Here is a 23,260-nt window from a genome sequence, read left to right on the forward strand (position 1 = left end):
CATACGGTCTCCATTTTTACAATGTGTTTTTACCTTTATTTAGTATGCACATTTATAATACAATAATTAATTAAGAATAGCTTTCAAACTCTGATTCATTTGGGAGTTTGGCTGACATTCACAAACTCCTTGACATAAACCAATCCTTAACTCATCATTCTGGAGGACATTAGTGTTCATCTTTAACAATGGCTCGGTCTCTCTTCTACTGATGAGGCCATCCTGAAGGACCTCAAATGACGTATTCAATAAAATATCCCTAACCAAAACAAAAACAGAATGCTGGAAATATATACAGGTGGTCAGTCAGCATTTGTAAAGAAGACAGGTTTGCGTCTTCCATGTAACACTTCGCTAGGACGGAAAGGTAAGCAAACATTTTAGTAGGGTTGGGGAAAGAGAGGGGTGAGAAAATAAAGTCACTCCAATCAGAGAGGAGGATAATGGGTTAAATGACCTGCGAATAGATTATAAAAACAAGATACTGTTAGATGATGCAAAAGATCACCACAGCGAGGCAATGAAAAGACGTTAAGAGGACAAAAGAACTTGCTAATAGCCAAGATGGTGAAAAGGCGTGAGAAAGGCTCATATAAAGGGGGAAATTGAAAAAAGGGAAAAACCTACATAGGTTAGAAATGAACACAGAAATTTACAGTACAGGGAAATAGACCCTTCTTCCCCTTCGCTAGAAATTCTGTTCGGATGGTGGGTCGACATCTGAAATGTCAACCTGCTGCCTCCCATATCCCCAGCACACCGCCTATAATTAAAATGGGGGGAGATATATCCTTAACCTTGCTGGTAATTTAGCTGATCGCCCAGACTTTTCCTTCACATCCAATCCTGACTCTTGCACTATTGGTCTCACTAATGAACTGTTCTGATCACAATCTTGTATCTACTTAATATCCTATTACAAGTCATACTCTGGGCACCGCTCCCACCATGCTACCTTCTTTGATTTAAAGCATTCTGTAGCATTTACAGCAACACAATTTCATGACCAACTCCTTCCTAGAAAGTTAATTGTGTCACCTCACAATAAAATCAATTAGTAAGTAGCTAATATCTTGAAGACAATCTTGGCGACTACAGGCAGACTATCCTTTATCCGCACTTCCGAAAACCTCTAAAAACCGAAAGTTTTTTCGTGGAGCGTAAGCCGTGCGCACGACATGACCCGAGTGGTGCCAAACATGACAGGAGTGGTCCGGGAGCTCTGCCTTTCCCTGTGAGCAGGGCAGAGGGTCACAGAGTTCCCTCCTGGGTAGGAGATTGCAGGCCGAGCCGGGCAGTGTGAAGGAGGTACCGGGAGAGTGAACCCAGCAATACAGCGGCCCGTCCGATAGCTGCAGCGGCCCATCCGATAGTCTTTTCTTCTCTTCCCCCCCCCCCGCCCTGATTTGCGGGCCAGCTTAGTGTAGGAGTCAGCCGATATCCGGCTTTCCCACAACTGGCGGCGGCAGTCGAGCCCCAGACCCCCGCTAAGTCAAGGAATTCAGATACGGAGCAGGGGGAGCCGGAAACCTCGATCTAACGGCAGAAATCAGCAGCCGTTTTGTTAGGTTTTTTTTCTTTCTTCCCATATCATTTTTTTTTTTTTTTAAACAGTCAGGCTGTGGAAAGAGTCTCTGTAGCTTAGCAACAGCTTCAGAGACGCTTCCAAGGCAGGGCCCGAGTGTTTACAAGCTGTTGCTAAGCAACAGTGTTTGTTGTCAAAACCTTCTGAAATCCGAAAAACTCCGAAAACCGAAACACAGCTGGTCCCAAGGTTTTCGGATAAAGGATAGTCTACCTGTACAACATAATATATTCATAAACATTTTATATTGTGCTTGTTTGTGCCCAGTAGATCGAGAACCAAAAATCTAACCTGAAAACAAAGAGCAGTCATTTAGTACAAATCAAATGTCAAGATAGTCGATATGCAGGCGTATCACAAACTCATTTTAGCAAGACTGATTTCTAAAACCCATTTATAACCTTTCATTTGTTTAAAAAATAAGCATTAAAAGATACTTTATTTGAGAAGCCAAACATTAACCATCCCCACGTTTAAACTTACCTGGCACCATACAGTCTTAGAAGTCCATGATACGATATCCATGTCCCTGACTCCTTTGCTAGCATTAAAGACAATCTAAGCAACAAAGTTTAAGACAAACATGGATAGGGTCCTAATTAAGATGCCAGGATAATTTGATGAAATTGGCTGGGCTGATTTACTTAAAACATTTGCCATATTTATGCTAAAGCATTCAATTAGTCCAATTTAGAAATAGTCCATTTGTAATTAAAATGTTCAAGTTACATGCCTGACCAAGGGACCAAATCCCAGCCAGTGCGTGTCACTGAAATCCAACCAACCATACACATTTGACTTCCATCTGTTCTCAACTGGCTTACTAAGTGGGGCAGCAGAGCTGAAGAAATTGATGACACATTCTTCAATCTTGCAGCAAAGCAAGGCACCCTCCTGTAGAATAAGCAACCACAGCACTGGTATCCAAAGTTAGTGTGTGGCAAATCGCCTATCCTCCCTCCCACTTCAAATAAGGGCAAGCAGACGAAAATTGCTGCAAAAGCAAGGGACGAGATAAAACAGGGCAAATAGAAGAGAAAGGCTGAAAATAGTTAATACTGTTAAATACAAATTTCATTTCGGTTTCATTTTATCAGCATACAAAACAATTTTTTCTTGCCAGCTCAGAATCGCCTACATAACGGAGTTTTGCAATTAGCATGTGTCTGATGTGTGTGCAAGGAACTGAAAACTCTAAACAGGTACATATGATACAAAGTTTGCTTATTATGTTGTTTGTTTGGCTCAAAGTTCACATTTATCAGAGAACCCAAATATTTCACTCAAATAAATCATAAAACCAGAGCCAATCACATCTCTGAAAAATGTTGTCTAGTGCCCTTCCAGCAGCCTAAGCACCCCATTCTATACTCCTGATTTTAATGCTATAACATAATAAACACAAATTGAAAAATTTAAGGGATGGAGGAATGTAATAGTCACAAAACGTACCTTAAAGTTGACCTCTGCTATCTTATGCCTAAATTAGATTTCCACTGCAAAGGTCTGCTCTACTTTCAAGGGACCTGGGTCCATCCGTAGTACTCCAAGGGCCCAGCCCTAAGCATTGCATTGGCTCAAGCACCTGACCTCCAAGGGTACCAACACTCCACCACCCCCAAGCATATTCAGACTTCATATTCCAATCTCTACCAGCCCCGACTAGAGGTCCGAGGCCTCATCGTCCTTACCTCTGTGGGCCTAGCACTCAACTCCACACAGCGTTCCAACAGCCCAGCTTGGAGTGCTCCCAAGGCCCAGATCACTCGTCTTCCAGACCTGATCCGTCATATGTAATTCCAGTCTCAACCTCTTCTGTTCACTGCTTCGCATGAACAAATCCCATGGGCCATTCCTCCTTCCCACCCAGGTCCAGTCACACATTTCCCAACAGTTCCCATTCTCCCAACCTTGCCTTTCCCATGTGCACTCAAACAACTTCAAGACATTGTCTCATGATCCAGTATCCATCTCCAACCTAGCACATGTTGACTACCTTCTTGTTGAGTATCCTTGGCTTTAAAAAAATGTTAAATAGAAATTGAGTACATCATTAAAGAGGTTAGAGAAAACCAGAGAGATTGGGAGACATAAAAATGAGGAGATACAGCAAAGAAAAGACTTGCAAAAAGAGAGAGTTGGAGACAAATAGGCATGGGATGAGAAAAATAAGCAAGAGCCCTATAAAGAAAGAGAGTAATTAGAGAGGAGGAATGAATAAGAGAGTTATAGAAAGAGATACAATTTTGTTTTTACTTTTCTCCTAAATGTGGGAGAACAATTAGTATTCCAAAAATGTTCAGTCAATTGTTCAAACTTTTTGAACATTACAGATTTAAATGGTACAACATTTTCAATTATTAGAGGTTGACAATAAAAGTTCAGCTCGATAGACTAGTCAAAAAGGAAATGATTTTTACTCAAACATAGTTGAAAGACTAAAGCCAAGTGTTGGACAAGGTCAGACAGATTAGGAAAAAGAGGTTAGATGACAAGCTTCAGTTTTAGAAGACTGTGGATTGGATTAACAAAAAGAGTAACTGAGGGAGGGACAGAGTTTTTGTGCTACTGGGTAAAAGTTTTGAGTAGTTAGATGAGCAGATAGTGGGTTGAGTTGATTCAGGGAGGAAGAAAATAATACAGGAGCTTAAAAATAATTCAGAGGAGCTTTGATAAAATCGACAAGAAAAGGCTATGATGGAAAGAAAGGTTTCAAGCTGTAGAGAACTGCCAATGAGCTGACAACATGTTTTCCTTATATCCTCTGCAGAAGTGGAAGAGTGCTGGAAGACCAGAGTAGGCTTGCTAAAGAAATGCAATTATTTTGTTGGCACAAGACAAATTTAAGCACTTTCAGTCCAATAATTTCAGCACGGCAATATCACTTATTTTAGGAAGAAATCATCCACTTCAAATAAGCTGAAGAGAATGTACAGTGAGAAAAGTACGAGATTCAATATACAGTCATAAACATGAACTTGGTGTGTAACATCCGTATGGCCTTTAACACAAGAGTCACAACTGGTGCATGGCGCATGACATGGTGCGAACTAAGCAAAGATCCAAGTATCATTTAAAAATAACAATTGTTTAGAATACACATATAAAGAAAGGCAGTTAATTTCACTGTCCCTCTTTCAGGAAAGCTGTACTACACCGACAAATTCAAGATTAAATCTATGCCCTCATCAAAAAGCAACATCTATTTGAATGTCTTTATGGATGAAAGCAAAATGTGAAAATAATGTGCACAAAGTAAATACTATTCAGAAAAAAGCTGGTCTTTAATGCGCATGATTTGTTTAAAACAATTTGCTGAAATTTAAATAAACTTTTATTTAAAAAAGCAATAAAGCAAAATCTGATTGCACAACACTGAATGTACTAAACTAGTACCTCTCTTTTGACTTTTACTTGTCAAAACCCAAATACAAATGATGTTAACCTCCATCTGCAATTTTTGCACTGTATGCAACACAACCCACCTCTAATCTTGCAATACAGAAGTGCCAATATCAGCAAGAAGTCCTATTGCAGGTATCTAGCGTGCATGCCATTGGACTGTTGGTAACAAACCAGAATAAACGTGGCTTGCTCGAGAAAATCGTAAGTACAGCACATGTATTTAGCTTTCTCTTAACACCCTTGTGTTGCTCGATTCCATTAACCCGTATGCTGCCATTTGTGAACAATTTGTGAGTTCAGATATTCTTACTACTAATACACAGTATTTTACTGAAGATGGCTTTAATACATGCAAGCATAGTTTAATTTCTAGGATGTTAAGAGTAAATTAATTCACTTCATTTGCAAACAAAGAATTCGTTGCAAAAATGCACTCCATGCACACAAGCTTAAAAACTTTAAAAATGCAAGATTGCCCATATATTATTTTTGTTTGTAGCCAATTTAAATTAGAAAATGGATACAATTCAGATTTTCTTGCTTCCATAAATAATTTGGTTCACAATACACTATGATGTTGCCAAAGGTTAGTGAAATGCAGTACAAGTATTTCTACTTCACAATATTTACTAAGTGAATTTGACTTGAGGTTAAAAATACTGGATTCCTTCCCTCCTTTGCAAGCTTGTCCTCTCTTGCCTTCAATATTGGCACAGGTTAATAGCCCAAGCTGCCGATTACTAACGACCCACCAGTGTTAACTGCAAAGCTGCTGGCACTCAAATCTATTGCACTGATTTTTTATTATTTCTATTTTAGTTTTTTTGGATTGCATCTTTCCTTCTATTTTACATTTTAACTTCTCAGAACATGGACCCGAGGATTATCATTCTGGAATTAAGATCCTGCTGCTGAAACATGTAGCATTTATGACGGGAGAGTAGCGCTTTACCATTGCGTTTCTCCATGTTCCTTCCTCTTCCCCTACTACAGTCAAGAAAGAGTGACATGACTAGTAGCACAGCACAGTACAAGGCCAAATAATACCATTTGGCCTGGGGAAGGGAGAGGAGCAAGGGAAGAAGTAAAGAGGGAGAAGTTACATTGCCTTTTTTAATCATTTTAAATACAATCCAAACCTGTGGACAATCCCACATATCAATTAGGGTTCAAATATCCAACTTCCTATCAAATAGCAACGTGTCTGCACTAGAATTCTGGGGGCAAACCAGTTAAACAGGAATAGAAGTGCTCATGACAAATTAAGAATTTTACCTGGAGTTATATGTTTGTGTACCCTACTCCCTTAAAAATGAACAGTACTCCCCCACAACATGCTCTACATATCTCCAACACAAAATCTTCCGACTGAGTTTTGTCAATATCTTGCCTTAACTGTTAAATGCGATTCTGCATTGAAGTAATCTAGATCAGATGACTCCATGCATTATAAATGGTGCTGCACAATTAAGCAGTGATTTGATTGGATAACTGCTCAAATATTTCTTGAAATAAATTATATATAGTCCCAATGTAGTCAGTATTGCAGCCACTGATAAAGAGTTTAAGGCATCAAGGCCTAGAAATTCAGTGGGCTGCGCCACCCGTTAGCGCCCAAAGAGGGCACTTAGTGGGTTTTACGCCACTGGCCACGCTTCCCGCTAAATTTAGCAGGACGCTAATGGCGGCGCTAGCAGTTAGCGCTGCGCCACTACCGATGATGTCATCGGTGTGCACAGCACCCCGCTAGTGAGATTTGGGAGCGCCCCCTGCTTTAACGCCGGTTGCAATTTGCGACCGGTTCAGGGGGGCCTACCTGCGGTGGTAGAGGCGCTGAGGTGCGGGGCGGCCATTTTTTTGCTGGCCGCCTGCCAGCACATCCCTGCGCCGCTGTCCCCCGGCCTCCTGAGCCCCCCCCCACCCCCGCGTTGTGCCGGCTGTGTTCCAAGAGCCCGGCACTTCTCCTCGGTGCCTGGCTCTTTTGCCGGCACTCGCACTCTTTGAGCGTGCTGCAGCAGGCCCCGCCCCTTTAAGAAGGGGAGGAAGGCCTGCAGTATCGCAGCGCGCCGTGCCGCAGCGTGTGGCACTGCTGCACGTTGCGCTGCGATTTTCAGTTGCAGCACCCCAAGAGGGATGCGGGGCGCCTTGAGTAGCGCCGCACTTCCGTCTGGGGCGCTGAAACTGAATTTGCGGCGGGCGGCCGCGACTCCTTCCGGGGCGGTACTTCCAGCGCCCTGGCGAGACTGGCGCCCCTAGGCCAAGTATGCACAAACTTACACATAATCTCCCTCAATCACTGCTGAACGTCTGAACTTAAACGAGCAGTTTTCATTCATGAGCTGAAACTATTTTCCTTCTCTATTCTACGAAGCAATGTCAGTAATCGTGCTAAGCATTCCCTGGTTAAATATTGCATTAGTTTGGTGCAGCACTAGTTCTCCTGTGTTTTCAATAAAAAAGCAAACCCTTGATGGAGAACATTCTGTCCCTTCTCATCACACTGAACTTTGTGCCTAACTAAAGCATAGACTACTAAATGAGTTTTCTCATTCCTTGAGAACTAAATTACTATATCTTATCAATTGTAACAGTTAAAAGTTAAGACTAAAAGATACAAGCAAATAAATTTTAATTAATGCAGATTTTAGTAAATAGTGCGTTACAGTGCTCACAGACAGCAAAGGGGTTAAATTGCCGTAACAGGCATTTCACCATTGGCACCTTTACTTACATCAACAGGGACCAGAAGGCTCTTGCCCAGGTGTTGGTTAAAAGAGAGGCACCAGGCTTCAGTGTAACCATTCATGTTGGGAACATACTTCTTTACAGTCTCATCATTCAGTCTCAGCCATACACCATCATCATTGTGGATCTATGGGAAACAAGCAACAAAAACGAGCCATGCCCTCCTGTAACTGCCCCAGAGCTAAAAAGGACTATGAGGCTCCAGACTAGAGAGAAGGTGGGCATCAGAGACTAGATTTTAGCTTTAAGTGAATTGAAGAGAACAATCTTCTTTGACATGAATGGCAGACTGACCAGCATAAAAACCAGGGGCCTAATCTTTCATTCAACATGAACTTTAACAGCAAATGCTAATCTTGCGTCTGCTTAAAACTGGCCTAAATAGATGGGAGGAAAGAAACCACAAGAACTATAACATGGTACATAGAAGCCAGTAAGGACAGTATGAAGGAAGCCCAAGGAAATAAATTACAATGCACACTGGTTACTCTGTACTCTGGTTAACAGCCAGCCTTTGTACATTGTCCTCACTGGTAACATAATAATGCACTCTTTCGGTTTTAATATATTTAAATAATCAAAGCAATTCAGCTTACTCGCTAAATGCATTAACAAACTTCTCATACAAGACCCTATACCAATGGTTCGGTGCTTGTTCCCATTGGTCCCCAACTCCAAAATGTTAGTCACTAGCTGTCTGACTCTGGTTGCTGCAATTTTAACCTCATCTGAATAAAGTGCTTTTCTTCCCTCCTTCCTCCAGACTGAAGTTCCCAATCCTGCCAACACAGCCTGCTGAAAAAAAGGGTCCGCCATTGGCATGCCAGTTTTTTTTATAAAACAAATGCAGGAAAGGCTCCATTTCAATGAGGAATCCCACTGTGTATTATACTATTTTATTTTTCATCTGTGCACATCATTATCAATACCAAATACACACTGCATGTATGTGTATTTGGAATTGATGTTGATACAATGCAGTGTGACGATTTTGAAATCTTTAAAGGGAAAGTATTCTTCTAGGCTGCACTATAACCAAATTACTAGATAGTGACAATTTATATTTGCAATATCCAAGATAGTCTGAAGGCCCACAAAACCAAATAATTCCCATTCTGAATGGGAATACGATGAGTTCCTATTATCGCAGTACAATACAGATCTCATCTGCAGTCAAAGTAGAATCTAGAATCCAAACGATTTGCACTACTTCTGCTCACAACTGTTCCAATTTATCTAACCTCAAATAGTTACAATTGACGATTTTTTCCAACGACTGCATAAATGGACAGACATGTTGATAATATTCCTAATTATTCAAGTAGATGAGAGGTTTCACAATTTTTTTTAATTTAGGACATTTTTAAATGTACTGTATCAGAGCAAATGTGCATCAAGTGATATATGCAAACCCTAGAGCAAATTCCTAAAGATGCCCACTTACAGCATTTCCAGACTGCAGCCTCAAAGTTACTTGCATGTGTCAAAGCAAATCAAAAAATGAAACTGCATATACAATCTAACTGTTGCTGCAAAAAATTACTGAAGCTTGTGATGCACAGACTGCTCACTTTATTGTACTATTGCTAATGTTTAAACTTTATATAAATACTTTTGCCAACATTTATGCAGAACTTTTTTACTCCTCAACTATCAAACCTCCTCTTAAGTAATGTTCTTTACCTCATCATTGAAAGTGATGGTTCCATTGACCTTCACTATGCCTATCTGCTCACTCTGAAGAGAGGGATGGCTACGTATACGAAGCCCTGCACTGTCCTTTGTCACAAATTTGCGGACCTGAGAGAAGCAATGAAACAGTAAGACAAAGAAATAAGAAAAAAGCTGTTCAGATTAAAAGCAATAGATTAAACAGGTAAACTAAAACAGTTGTAGATTAAAAAGCTGACACTGACAGAGAGAGATTTATTTGCTTCAAGGAGGAGTTACAGGAAATTGGCTATTTCTCGGATTTGGTAGAACATTGCTGCAAGCACAGAATTTTGTTTTGTAGTAGAGATCCAGCAAGGTGAATGGGTACCCTTGCAGACAAAAGCAACACCTGCAATGCTTTAAGTTGCATGTATAAGTAGTTGTCAAAATTTGGTAACTTCAAACAGGCAGGAACTAAATTGTATACAAGCATCACAAATTACCAAAGTTTGCAAAGACAGCACAACTGTTAATAGAATGGGAATGAGTGCACACAGTTCTAATGCAGGAGACATGACTTGACAACCTTTCTTAATACAAATACCTGAATAGTGTGAACAACTACAAATCATATTTTTGTGTTTCTACTACCTTTACCACAAGAACATTAAAGTGCCAGCAATTTTACTGCAGCAAACCTCTATGATGCTGCGTTATCCAGTTTGTTAACTTGCGTGGAGTATCATACCTTGCTTGGTTGCGGTTCAGCCTTTGGTTTGATCATTTGAGATCCTGGTGGTATCATCCCTTTTGGTGGGTCTTTCACTTCTACTTCGAGACCAGCATCTGTCAAAGGAGAATGAACAACAAACTTCAAGCTAACATCCAAGCACACTATACATCAAGAAAAGGAATTTTAAAACTACAAGTCACTGTTAAAGACTAGGCATTTTTATACGAGAATGTGAAATTTGGAATTAAGGTTTAAAAATGGTTTATAAGTAACTGATGATTTAATATATGAAGGACAGCGCCATAGAATCTCCCAATGATCAATCCAAATATTTTAATAAACTGGCACTGATAATCCTTCGGAATGAAAAGCCTGGCTTTCATGCTACACAGCACCGTGGAAACTATTAGTTACTGTTGAAACAAAAATGGACCCAAAACGGCAAAAAACTGCTTCAAATGAATGCTATATTTTACTGGGCCACAGCTTCCAAAGTTCTGCTCCGGGGCAAGCAATGCAAAATCCTTAAGATGATGCATAAACATAAAATGGTAAAAAGCAAGCCGAAAGTAGTTTCAAATTCATCCAAACACCATTACGGAAATTAAATTGGACTGTATGCCTATTTTGTTTCTTACTTGCAGCCATTAATGTAACATGCAACACAATGAATTTACCTGTTTCAATCCCATCTATTGTGACATGGATACTGTAAAGACCTACAGCTCCAGGTGTCCAGTTTGCACTGTAGGTGCCATCATTATTAGCCCGGATTAACATATTTTCGCTTGGCCTAAAAAAGTTCAAACACAGTAAATAAGTCGACAAAGCCAATAATTTCACAGCTACTTTGCACCAATATTTTTAGGTTTATGTTTTTTTTTTACCTTTTAGGAGTGGGAGATGCAAACCGAAGCTCTTCAAATGAATAATTTTCATATGCCTGTAAAAAGAGGGTAGCATTTAAAAGGAATACAACACTATATCCACAAAGCAAGTATAGTAAGAGGGTTCAAAACTGACTGCTACAAGAGATCTGAGTCAGGCGAACCTGTCATGACAAACAGCTGGCAGAAACAGGTTTACACCAACTCCTCAAACGCCACTTTTCCAGTTTAAACTAGGCCAGAGAACCAAATCTGAAGGGATAATCAACCTGGGCTGTATCTCACTGGAGCCAGTTACAAAGGCTCAGAGCCAGAGGTCCAGATTTGGACACCTGCTGGAGGAGGAAACGGTTAGTGGTGAAACCAAAATATTGAAAAAGTGCATAACTACCTTCATCATCGTGATTGCTGTATATCGAGCTTCTTTTACTATCATTGGCTCGTAGGATGCTTCCAGTTTGGGAGATGGCAATCCACCAAATGTCATATCAGTACTTGAAACAATAGTTGGTGGGCTCCCAGGGATACGGTGCAGCTTTTTAGCATTCTCCTGCTGTACAGACTTCTTTTGAGAAAGAGGAACTGCTTTCACCTCAACCTGCCAAAAACAAAAACATTAACGAGATTTTACACAGACCATTTCCGTTGCTCTTGATGGATAAAAGTACAAGAAGCATTTCAACTATAAAAGTAGCCACTTGAGAAAATGACAAATTTTAGTTATTGACTCAAAGAAACTGCATGCCAATGCGTGGGAGTTCAATCCTACTTGTTATATGGTATATTTTTCACCAGGGGAACCCCTCATTTCATATAATGCATCCTAGTAAAGAAGACTACATTGTAGTCAGTTTATATTACAGTACATTATACCTTTACTGACAGGAAATTCAAGAGACAGGACAAAAATAAATATAGGAGGAAAAAGAAATTAGGCTACCACTCTCAATTTTGTTTTTCTCTAGTGCTGTGAAGCAAAATAAGTACCAATGGTCTTTAAAATAAATATTGCAGCAGCCAAGATGGAAACTCACTCTTAGGATACATTAATTGTATTTCATTGGTTCTGGTACATTTAGAGTCCATGGGCTAGAAATTCACTTTGGCCCCGCCAGCTGGCTAGCGCCCAAAAGTTAGCGCTGGGCGCGGAGCCAGTTTCGCCCGTCAGAAATTCAGTTTTTGCGCCCCAAGTCGGAACCGGGCGCTATTCCAGGGTGTGCCCGCCCCCGCTTGGGGCGCTGAAACTGAATTTCAGCGCTGTAGGTGCCGCAGCGCCACCCGCTGCGGAGCGGCAGGCTGCGGTACTGCAGGCCTCCTCCTTCTCTTAAGGGGGAGGTGCCTGCAACTCTGAGATCGCCGCTCGCTAGTGCCGGCAAATGAGCCCGGCACCACGGAGAAGTGCCGGGCTCCCGGAAAGCAGCCGGCAATGCCGCGGGGGGGGAGGGGGGGGGGGTGGAGGAGGCCGGGGAAGGAGGAGGTGCGGGCAGGCGGCTGCCGAAAAAGCGGCCGGCCGCACCTCCGCCTTAACTAGCGCCACTAAGGCTGCAGAACGGCCCGGTCTTCACATCGTTGTTTGCGGCCGCTGCGGAAGAGGCGGCCACAACGAAATATGGGGGTCGGGCCGGTAGCGGGGCAGAACCGGGGCACTGCGCACACCGATGACGTCATCGGTGCCGGTGCAGCGCTACCGGCTACCGCCGCCATTACCACAGCGCTGAATATCAGCGCAAACTCCTCTACTGGCGCAGAAGCCCTCTTTGGGCGGTAACTGGGCGCAAAGCCCACTGAATTTCTGGCCCCTAATGTTTTCAAGTTAAACTATAAAATACAGTTCACTCTCCCACCCAACCAGATAAGAAAATTGACAACTTTTTAAACAACCAGGGGAAAAAAAGCCCTAAAATGCCCTATGTGATTAATGAACCTATTTTTTTTTTTTCCGGAGCTGAAATAAAAAGTCAGAAGTGTAAAGTCAGACACAGAAACCAGGCACCCATCTCAGACTCGCCATTCCTCTGCCCTCCTAGTTTTGATCCTGGTTGTCAGGTGAGATACTTGGGATATCTTCACTTAATTTTGATCTAAATTTTTCATTTAAAAATACTACAAAACCAAAGGACTGATATGAAGCAGTAAATGTAAACATTTCTAAAAGCGAGACATTTACAAATTCTACACAATTCAAAAATCAACGGTTTTGAGTTATATGGCCCCTCTGAATGATACATTACACAAGGCCTTGGTGAGACCACACCTTGAGTATTGTGTGCAGTTTTGGTCGCCTTACCTGAGGAAGGACGTTCTTGCCATGGAAGGAGTGCAGCGAAGATTCACCAGGCTGATACCTGGGATGGCAGGAATGACGTATGAGGAGAGATTGTGTTGATTGGGCTTATACTCACTGGAGTTTAGAAGATTGAGAGGGGATCTCATCGAAACCTATAAAATTCTGTCGGGCCTGGACAGACTAGATGCAGGAAGGATGTTTATGATGGCCGGGGAGTCCAGAACCAGGGGTCATAGTCTAAGGATAAGGGGTAAGCCATTTAGGACTGAAATGAGGAGGAATTTCTTCATCCAGAGAGTGGTGAACCTGTGGAATTCTCTGCCACAGAGGGCGGTGGAGGCCAGTTCATTAAATATATTCAAGAGAGTTGGATATATTTCTTAAGGCTAAAGGGATCAAGGGATATGGGGAGAAGGCAGGGACAGGGTACTGAATTTGGATGATCAGCCATGATCTCATTGAATGGCGGAGCAGGCTCGAAGGGCCGAATGGCCTACTCCTGCTCCTATCTTCTATGTTTCTATGTATGTTTCTATGTTTACTAAAGACTGGTCTGGATAAGTAAAGAACTGTTAATTAATGTGCAATTGAATATAAACCATAGATAGCTATAATTAAATTGTGTTTCATTGTAAATTCCAACAATTTACATTTGCACACAGGGAAACTACATTGGAACAAACTTTTTGTCTGCATTTAAATTTGATAAAATACAAGTGTACAGGAAGATATTTAGAACTACACAGAAATGGAGGTACATTTTGGTACAGATTAATAGGGACTTGGGAGCCTTGATAGTGAAGAATTCTTCAGTAAACCTAATTTCAAGAAATTCTGCACACCTCTAATATAACAGCAATGCATAAGCCAGCCACTCTGCCATCTTTAAGCACATATTTCATGAAAGAAATTAAATGTCTTCCTTGGTGCTGAAAGAAAAGCAGTATTAGCTGGATCGGTGACTCAGAGCACCTAGAGAAAATTCTCACTATAGAAAGTATAATTTATTTCCAGTACCAAAAAGTGTTTCCCATTCACTTGTATCATCCAGGTTAAAAGTTCCCAACTCTTTCCAACATACAGGGATTTTTAATCATATGTGACTTGTGTACACAAAATATTAAATTAAGATGGTTCTTTGGTCAACCATTTCTGGATTACTTCATACCTTCAGGTTTGGAACATGAACTACATCTCCATATTGGTCCTTAGTTTGAACTGTGATGGTAGCAGGCCAGCCACACCTGATATAGTCCTTATTCAATATCAGGGAAGTTTTCTGGGGATCTGCGTAAGAATCCGGTTGAAGCCACCTGACATCATGAAAAGAGTATTAACAGAATTTACATACAAATTTTAACAGAAGCATCATATTTAAGATCTCAGTATTTTATACATTAATCTATGTATTACCTTGCAAGTCGTCCACCACTAGACCCAGGTAAGCAGGCAATGAAGTCCTCCAAGAAAGAATGTTCATTGCTCTGCAGATGGAGGGGAAGATTGCCTTCTAGTGCCTCCAAAATAGTTGGTGAATGAGACAAAGCAAGGCCTTTTCCTAATATGCCAGCATGGTTTTTACACACCTGGCAAAAGGAAAACGTAGGTGAGCAAGATGTTTAAGAAAAACGATAAATAATTCAAATATAGCAACTGAGAGCTCACCTGCAGAGCTGATTCTTCAAGAATTTCAAGATCCTCTTCTAGTTCATTGCCTGTCCAAACAAAGAGGTTTTAATAGTTGTACAATTTTGCTTCTACATAGCTAGCTTTCATTATTAATTTTAGATAAGCTGAAAGACACTAAAAATAATCAATATACAGGTACTGTTAAAGCAATGATCGATAGTGGATCCAACAACACAATAAGCTCAACATTTTGTGCAAATTCCCTCATTAATGTAATTTTTTGACTGACAGAAGTAAACATCCATACCAACAGGAAGCGCAAGGTCTTTTTTCATTAGTGATGCTGCACACATACTTCCAAGGTATGCCAATTCCTTTTCTAATTGTAGAATCCCCTGCAAAACAAATATATATTTGCAGCGTTTTTGGTTTTAGCAAATATCAAAATTTAAAAAAGATAGCATACTGGGAGTTATAAGGATTAGCACAATTGATAGATTACTTCTTCCAAGTGCTAGTGCAACCTTCAGATGGTTTAGGAAAATTGAGTTGAGAGAATAACTTACGACCTGAAACTCCCTCCCAAAACATGTATTTTACTTATAGATGAAGCGTTATAATGTATCTGACCGGCTACATTTGATCTTGGAGTTTTGATGCTGACGATATGCAACAAAGTAGGAAACTGTTCCATTCTCTAGAAGCATCCAGATTCAGATTCAGATTAGATTTATTTGCCATATGTAACAAGTACAATGGAATGCTTGTTCCCCGTAGGGACGCGTCAGCTATACATACAGCGCCGCGTTCAGAGTCAATACAATGGCTTCCCGTGGCAGTGGGAGCACGATGTCCCTCAGCCGCTCCGTCCTCCTCTTCACCGCGGCCTCCTCCTCACTGTTGCCGGCTCCACGTGTGGTGGCCTGCTTCTCCCGCTCTGGCCACCATGCCCGGCTCCCCTCCTCCCATCCGGACTGCGAGTTACCCGCCATGGAGCTGCCAGCCGACGTGCTGCAGCGTGTCGTGAGTCTGCTGCTGCTGCTGCTCATTGCGCTGCGACCCTCTGCCCGACTCGCCGAACACATCATCGGGATGTGAATGCATCCATTACATTGATGAGCATTTCTCTCCAAAATGTTATAAATTTATCTATTCCAACTAGTTGCAAGAAAGCAGACCAAGACTACAAATGTGCATCATCTATAAATTTGTTTCAATCATTAGGCAAGCAGATTACTGGGTGTTGGGACCTGGGAAAAATAATCAGAAAGGAGCCCAGTGTGTGAAAAATATCAGAGCTGAAGCAAGACTGCACCAAAAATACATAATCTCTTTCTCATTCACCTTTCTTTCACATATCACAGGTTATTCACACACTGGTGCTCTAATAGGAAGATGTACTTTCCTGGTTAGAAGGATTAGGGACTACCCAGTGAAAATTGTGAGTTGATCAAACTGAAATTCATCTACCGAGTACAGGAAACTTTGTGCTATCCGGAGGTGAGCTATCCGGCAATCTGGAGCCACCGGCAAAAATCAGCAGCCGTTTTTTATTCTTTTTGTTTGTTTTTTTTTGCTTTGTTTGAACAGTCAAGCTGTGCAAGGTCTGTAGCTATAGCAACAGTTTCAGCTACAGAGCTTTAGGGCCACACCCGAGTGTTTAGAAGCTGTTGCTAAGCAACAGTGTTTGTTGTCAAATACGGAGATAAGAATCTCCGTATCTCTCAACATTAACTCTGGAGAGTACGGCAGCAGCTCGGTCCCGTGGGTGCCGGATAGCACAAAGTTTCCTGTACAATACTATTTCCAAGACACTGACAACAAATATCCATAAGGCACAACTACCAATCTTCAACTTTTCCAGCGATGCACTCAACAAACCAGTTACTTTGATATCAGAGACAAGAATAAAATCTGCTTCAATTTGGTCTTAACTAATTCTTCAGTAGATTTCCAAGTGAAGTATGTTCACTCTCTAGGAGTCCATGCAAGCTGATTCAGCTCTTCTTGCATATGCCCAGAGTAGGTGGAGGAAGCCTGTGGATGCTGGTTAAGGCCTCCAACAGGTGTTTACACAGGATATAGATATCCAGACTCAAAGCTACCTATACAATGATGTGTGATTAATATTTAGCCTGAAGCCTATATGTTTTCCTTTCCATCAGACTTGAATCCAATAAGGAAAGGACTTTACTTAACACCTTTCTCGACCTCAGGATATTCCAAAGCACTTTTGAAGTGTAGTCACTGTTTTAATGTAGGGAAATGCAGCTGCCAATTTACACACAGCAAGCTCACAAACAGTAATAAGATACATGATGACCTGTTTTAGTGATGCTGGTTGAGGTATAAATATTGGCCAGACACTGGGAGAAGTCTCCTGCTCTTCTTCGAATAGTGCCATGGAATCTTTTACGTCCATCTGAGAGAGTAGAGGGGCCTCGGTTTAACATCTCATATGGAAAAATGGCACCTCTGACAGTGCAGCACTGCACTGAAATGTCAGCCTGGATTATGTGCTCAAGCCTCTGAAACTGGCTTTGAACCCACAACCTTCTGACTCAGAAGAAAGTGTGTTACTACTGAGCCACGATTTGCAATCTACACAATCCAATTATTGTACTTCGAATACAATTTGGCTAAAGCAGATCATCATTAATGAAACACAACAAGGACTGAAGCAGAATTTTTTTTGTCAAGAACCAAGCAGAGATCTACTTTTGAAAAGGGTCAGACAGCATGAGTTGCCTTGCTAAATTCTTGGCTACAACGGGCACTAAAGAAAACCATTAAAAAATGTCTGGATTGAGAACAAAGCATTGGCTAAGGGTCTTATTAACACATCATATTGGCTTAAACTCATGCTTTGATCATAGTGAGTGGAGGAAAAATAGGCCAGAAGGAAAGGTGTAATATGAAATTGCATACTGGTATTCTTCAAATGCCAGAATCTAAACGAACTACACTGGATTTATTTGTGCCAGCAAAGTTATAACAGGTGGCGTCAAGACTGTCACGGTACAGACACACACCTGGCCAAGAGAGTAAAAGAGTGCCTAAAGAGAAAGCGCAGAAGCTGTGTTGGCGAGTTGCTCGTGAACTACTCCAGGCCCAATTTGATGATACTTTGCTGCTGTTCCGATACACCACTTGTGTTGTGAATTACAGAAGCATAATAGAGATAGGTAACTATCTTACGCCAGAAAACTGCTCCGAGAAACAAAATGTTTCAATGCTGTCCTAAAGTCCAAAGGAATGTGGAAACAAGAAAATGCACAAACTCCAAGGTTTTTAAGATGAAACAAACCCTGAGGCAACAATCTGGAAATAAACAATGAATTTAGCACCAGTGTGGGAATTTCACAGAATGAGCCATTTACTAGTTCTAATTTTCCACTCTTGTATTAAGACTTGTACAAGGAATAGATATCATGCGATGTACAGCGAAACCTGTAAATTACTGATCCCTTAGGGACTGGCATCAGCTGTCCTGATTTTCAAAATGGTCATTGTATGTACTGTAAAAATGTTTCCAATATTCTTGAAGAACTAGCTGCGATTATGATCAGCATCTAATCAACTGCAACAATGCTAAGAATTCCTCTCCCACACACCAGTGTTCAGCTCTGTTCACTTAACAGTTTTATTCACTTAACAGTTTTACAGTCTAAAATCCCCTTTCATTTCAAACCGCTCTCACTTGGAGCAGAGTGTAACTTCAGTAATGAACTACATTTCTCAGTTCTACTTGCCAGCATTGGGGCAGTCACAGGACAAAAATGGGGGGGGGGGGGAAATGTGATGACTGGTTGTGCCGGTATATTAAAGCTTTCAAAGGCAAGTCTTAGAATGGGTTGAGAACATTTTGGGGGGGGGGGGGGGGGGGAGGGGGGAGAACACAACAGGTGTAGGAATGAAACCTGCAGGTGTGGGAATGAAACCTGCAGGAAGACAGACTGATAGCTTGGACTCAAAGGCCTGATAAACTCTATGGAGGGACAGCCATCCACCTTCACTCCGCAAAGCCAAAGCTTCTCAAAAGAAGCGATTTCACCATCAGCTGAGGGAAAGATGATGATGGCAGGGTCAGGGGGAGAGGGACTGCCAGCAGCCACTGAAAGAGTGTATGTACGCAGCGCTGGAGCAGGAAAGGGTGGCCCCTCTTGCTGTTGGCATGCGCTTCTCCTGATTCAGGAGGCTGGCGAGTAGGGTTGCCAATTCTGGTTGGAGGCAATCCTGGAGGCTTGACCACATGACACCCGCCCACATGATGCCGTCATGATCCCCCATTCCGTACTCTTCATCTCTCCCTCCACCGAGCCCCCATCTCTTCCCCCAGCCTCCATATCTCCCCAAGCCCTCATTCCCATCACTCCCCAAGCACCCATTCCCCAGTCTCCATCTCTCTCCAAGCCCCCACATTACAAAGTATCCTCCCCGCCACCCAAGTTTCCATTGCCCCGATTGTCGACTACCAAGGCACACCCCCCCCACCACGAGTGTTGACACCAGCCGGTCCCAGCTCTCTACGGCGGCGGTGGTGACATCACCGGAGGCGGGAAATGACACTGCACAGTGGAGTCCAGTGCAATCGGCACCTGAATGAAAACTGAAGGGGAGTTAGCGAGTGGTGTCCTGTGTTTTAAGTTGTAAAAAGAGTTTGGTGCATTGAAGGTTATCCGTAGTTCGGAATTTGAGAGTGTCCGTGGTTTCAGAGTGTCTCTTGCATGTTTTACCATGCAAGCTATTTGGATCTCCCAATAATAGCCCGTTTTTTGCAGGTGTCTGTTTTTGGGAGTGTCCGTTTATACAAGTTTCACTATACTTTGATATAGGAAGACGTTAATAGCACAGACTCGGCAACATCTCCCACTGATTTACTGGACTATTTGTGTAGGTCATGGAGAAACACTCAGTAAAACATTAGTTTTTCCAATTAGGTAAATTATTCTGATTTTGATCTAGTATTTTACATTAATTTTAATACAGCATTTGCTGGCAAAACTTCAATTAAGGTTTTATTTCTACAAAGCAAAATTTTCAATGTTCTAGCTGCTCAATTACAGAATAAGTTTTCTCTTATACAACAATTTATCAGATACACTTCAAAAAATTACCTCATCAGGTCCATGACTGAATTCGTAACCCACAGCGACACACTTGAAACCATAAAAACAGGCCTTCTCATCTTTCACGTAGTCTGATGCTGTCTCCAAAGAGAAGATGACATCATTTCCTGGAAAGATCACATTTAAATTTGAATCTCAAAACACATTTTGCAAAGTAAAAAGCCCCAACCCAACACCACTTACAAGTATCAAACCTCACTTAAACAGTACATTTTCCATCAAACTGCAATCTCGTCTTCTCCCCGCACCCCACCTTAATTCTACTCTTTGGGCACAACTCCATTGAAGAAAACATCTGATTTTCATGTGGTACAATCCTTTTCAATATTCAACGTTGCAAAAGAGAATCGTTTTTCATCTTTGTAAAGTAGCGTAAGGAATGTTATTTCAAAATTCTTAAGTAAGGCAAATATCACATACAATTCTTGAAAGGTATTTAACCTTGACTGTTGGGATCAATGAAGAGGATACAAGGGACGTAGTAATAAAATGAGATATACCGGAAGTAAAAGGTTGCATTCAATTTCACTACTTGGCAGCACAGGAATTTGGGATATTAACACCCTGTATATTAAGTACTTGCTCGGTTTGCCTTTCACTTTTTTTAATTTCCCGGTTATTCTTTGTTCCTCTGTGTTCTTTAGTTTTATAAAATATTGCATTGTGCTACCCAACTCTCAATTTTCTCTCTAATCTCAATGATATTTTCACTTTTCTTTCACTCCACCCCAATACCCTCGGGTAAGGCTCAAGTGCCACATTCTTTACCTAAACATACCGCATCCAGTGGAGACAAGCCCGTGAAAAGGGATATTCAAAGTCCAGAGGCGATAAAAACTCTTGAAAACTACTGCAGTCTCATTGGACTTTTGAACTGAAGTTTCTATTGTTGACCACAGAGATGTCACTCAAGTATTATTAAGCAATACTCCAGACCAACCAAGGTCACGAAAGTGGTCTCTACTTGTGGTGTAGGGCTTTGAGAACCAGTTAAATTGCAGCAACTGAATTCGTCAGGGTATTATTTTCTTCTTGATGAGAAGGCTCCTGAGGCTCTATCCTGTGAATGCAGCAATTCACCCACCACAAACTGCAGGATACAGCCAGTAGTTGGAAACTTTATATCCATCCCTTTGAACTTAAACTACAGCAGTGCCCATATGTAAATGATGCATTTTAGTTATGCTTCTATGTTTTATCTATTAAAACATGCGGAACATTTGTTTTTTTCCTTATACCTGGTAGAACAAGGACTGTAGTCGGCCATCCAGTAGAACCAGAAAATTTCTTTAATTCTATCCATGAATTCAGACTATCATGGCTTGTATTTTTAGGCCCAAATCCTGAACTTTGGAAAGCTTTATTTGGAATCAGCAAACGGAGCACATCCTCTGGTTGTGCAGTACCACACAATGGGTCGAACTCTATAGTCATCCACCTCACACAATCTGGAAAAGTTACCTAAATGAAAAGCAAACACGATTATTTCGAACTTCCAAATGGCAGCTATTTAAATTAAAGTCATTGGGCTGAATTTTCCATGGTGGTAGCGGGAGTGATCGGTGGCAGGTCGGGTGGGAAAGTTGTTTTTGACAGGGGGTCAGGAACCAGCTGTCAACTCGCTCCCACACGCCTTTCCCAAAGGCGCATCAGTCAGCGTGGAGCCGATCCGATCTGCAGCAGCAGGGGACCCAATTGAAATCATTATTAAGTACTTTACAGGCACTTAAGAGCTTTTTGCCCCCCCTACTTTTTAAATTTCCCTGCATGGCCACGTGATTCACACAGCGCGAGTTCCGTGGCCATTGCTCCAGCTGATTATTTGACAGCATGAAAAACAAACCAAAATAAAAACATGTTGATTACATCAGCTAACAGATTGATGGAGATTCGGTTCTACTTGAAAAGTTACTGGTAAATGTTAATTTTTCACTGGCCATTCTTGGCTGTTGCCTTCCAACTGAACAGTAATTGTAGTCAACTGATCTGCTCTATAAAAAATGACATATACCATTTAAATAAGTGGGTGTGTTGTTTCTGGTCAGGTTTTTCTCACAGTTTACTGTGATTGTCCAGTTACACATTAAATCAAGTCATCAACCGTAACAATTTCATTCTCATCACTCATTCCTCTGGTGCAAGAAATAGAACAGAAAAATAAACGGCAGCAAGGTCAGATAACGAGCACAAATGACCGAGGCCAGGACACGGAAGTGATGAGGCAGCCATAAAATACAAGACAACATGAACCAGAAAGTCTCAAAATGTTCTTAAAGAAACATAACAAGACCTTTAGAACAGAGATAAGGAGGAAAATGACCTCATGAGGCAGGGAGGGGGCTGTCAGAGATACCCTCTTCCTTGTAACTGAACAATGGGATGGGTAAAATTTATTCACACTAGGCAATCACCAGCCCATCGGAATAAAGTATAAAATAGGGGACTGAGAAGGAAAGTCAGACAGCTAGGGGCGAAGGCTTCCTCGAGGTGGAAATCAATGCTGGCGTATGCCTAACACCGTGGTCAAGTTTAGCCTATGAGGTGGATCAATGCTGGCTGACGGCCGAACACCTCCAACAGCTCGAGGGATGACCCAACTGAAGTGACTACTGCTGCAGGCTGCAGAGATCCGCTGGCCCAAGACCTCCTTGCTGTCTCATCGGGCATCTAACTGTCTGTCCGCCCAGTCGTGGCATTCCACTTTGGGAGTCGTAGATCACTCTCTACTGTCACAGGTTGTATGTCTATTATGCTCATCTTAACCACATGTAATATCCAATTATGCTTTGAACTATAGCTCTTTAATAAAATACCGTAAAACTCCCAAGACCCTTTGGGTATGTGTGTGTGTGAGACCTGTGATCCAAATCTTACACTGGTTCAATTTGCTTTCAAGTCCCTGAATATGACTAATTTAATTTTTCAGTCTAAGACTTTAGGTTGAATTTCTGCAGAGCGTCTCTCACTTGTCCATTGTTAACTTCAATGCAAGAGCTGCAGAAATCCCAGAAACACATTGTAAGCACCACTTACACTGTTTGTCAGGGTTTTCGCAGCTCTTCCGCTGATCTTGCATAAGGTTGTAAATCCACCCCTTTACAATTACATTTAAAATCTGCTTAATTTTATTTATTACCTATACAGGAATCCCGCCCCAACTGCGGTTTTGCCATACGCGGATTTCAAGTATACACAGTTTCCTCTCTG

The 23,260-nt window shown here is 41.6% G+C and overlaps 1 protein-coding gene across 14 annotated transcripts in view; it reads right to left on the bottom strand.

Annotated features, from left to right (window-relative positions):
• The window catches only part of mycbp2 (MYC binding protein 2), a 230,805-nt gene that overhangs the window by 74,042 nt on the left and 133,503 nt on the right, over positions 1-23,260 (bottom strand). For 11 of the 14 annotated variants that reach the window (XM_085998516.1, XM_085998525.1, XM_085998512.1 and 8 more), the window contains 12 exons: positions 21,292-21,514; positions 20,042-20,160; positions 15,232-15,319; positions 14,961-15,010; positions 14,709-14,881; positions 14,464-14,608; positions 11,400-11,606; positions 11,009-11,064; positions 10,799-10,914; positions 10,137-10,234; positions 9,419-9,535; positions 7,722-7,862 (listed from right to left, as the gene is read on the bottom strand). In XM_085998516.1, the coding sequence (XP_085854642.1) occupies positions 7,722-7,862; positions 9,419-9,535; positions 10,137-10,234; positions 10,799-10,914; positions 11,009-11,064; positions 11,400-11,606; positions 14,464-14,608; positions 14,709-14,881; positions 14,961-15,010; positions 15,232-15,319; positions 20,042-20,160; positions 21,292-21,514 (1,533 nt within the window). The remainder of the gene's footprint in view (positions 1-7,721; positions 7,863-9,418; positions 9,536-10,136; positions 10,235-10,798; positions 10,915-11,008; positions 11,065-11,399; positions 11,607-14,463; positions 14,609-14,708; positions 14,882-14,960; positions 15,011-15,231; positions 15,320-20,041; positions 20,161-21,291; positions 21,515-23,260) is intronic. The other 3 variants (XM_085998520.1, XM_085998521.1, XM_085998523.1) reach the window with 3 other exon arrangements.

The sequence above is a fragment of the Somniosus microcephalus genome, chromosome 10 (genome assembly GCF_052327205.1).
Source record: "Somniosus microcephalus isolate GS21.2 chromosome 10, FLI_Smic_1.0, whole genome shotgun sequence".
NCBI classification, from domain to species: Eukaryota; Metazoa; Chordata; class Chondrichthyes; order Squaliformes; family Somniosidae; genus Somniosus; species Somniosus microcephalus.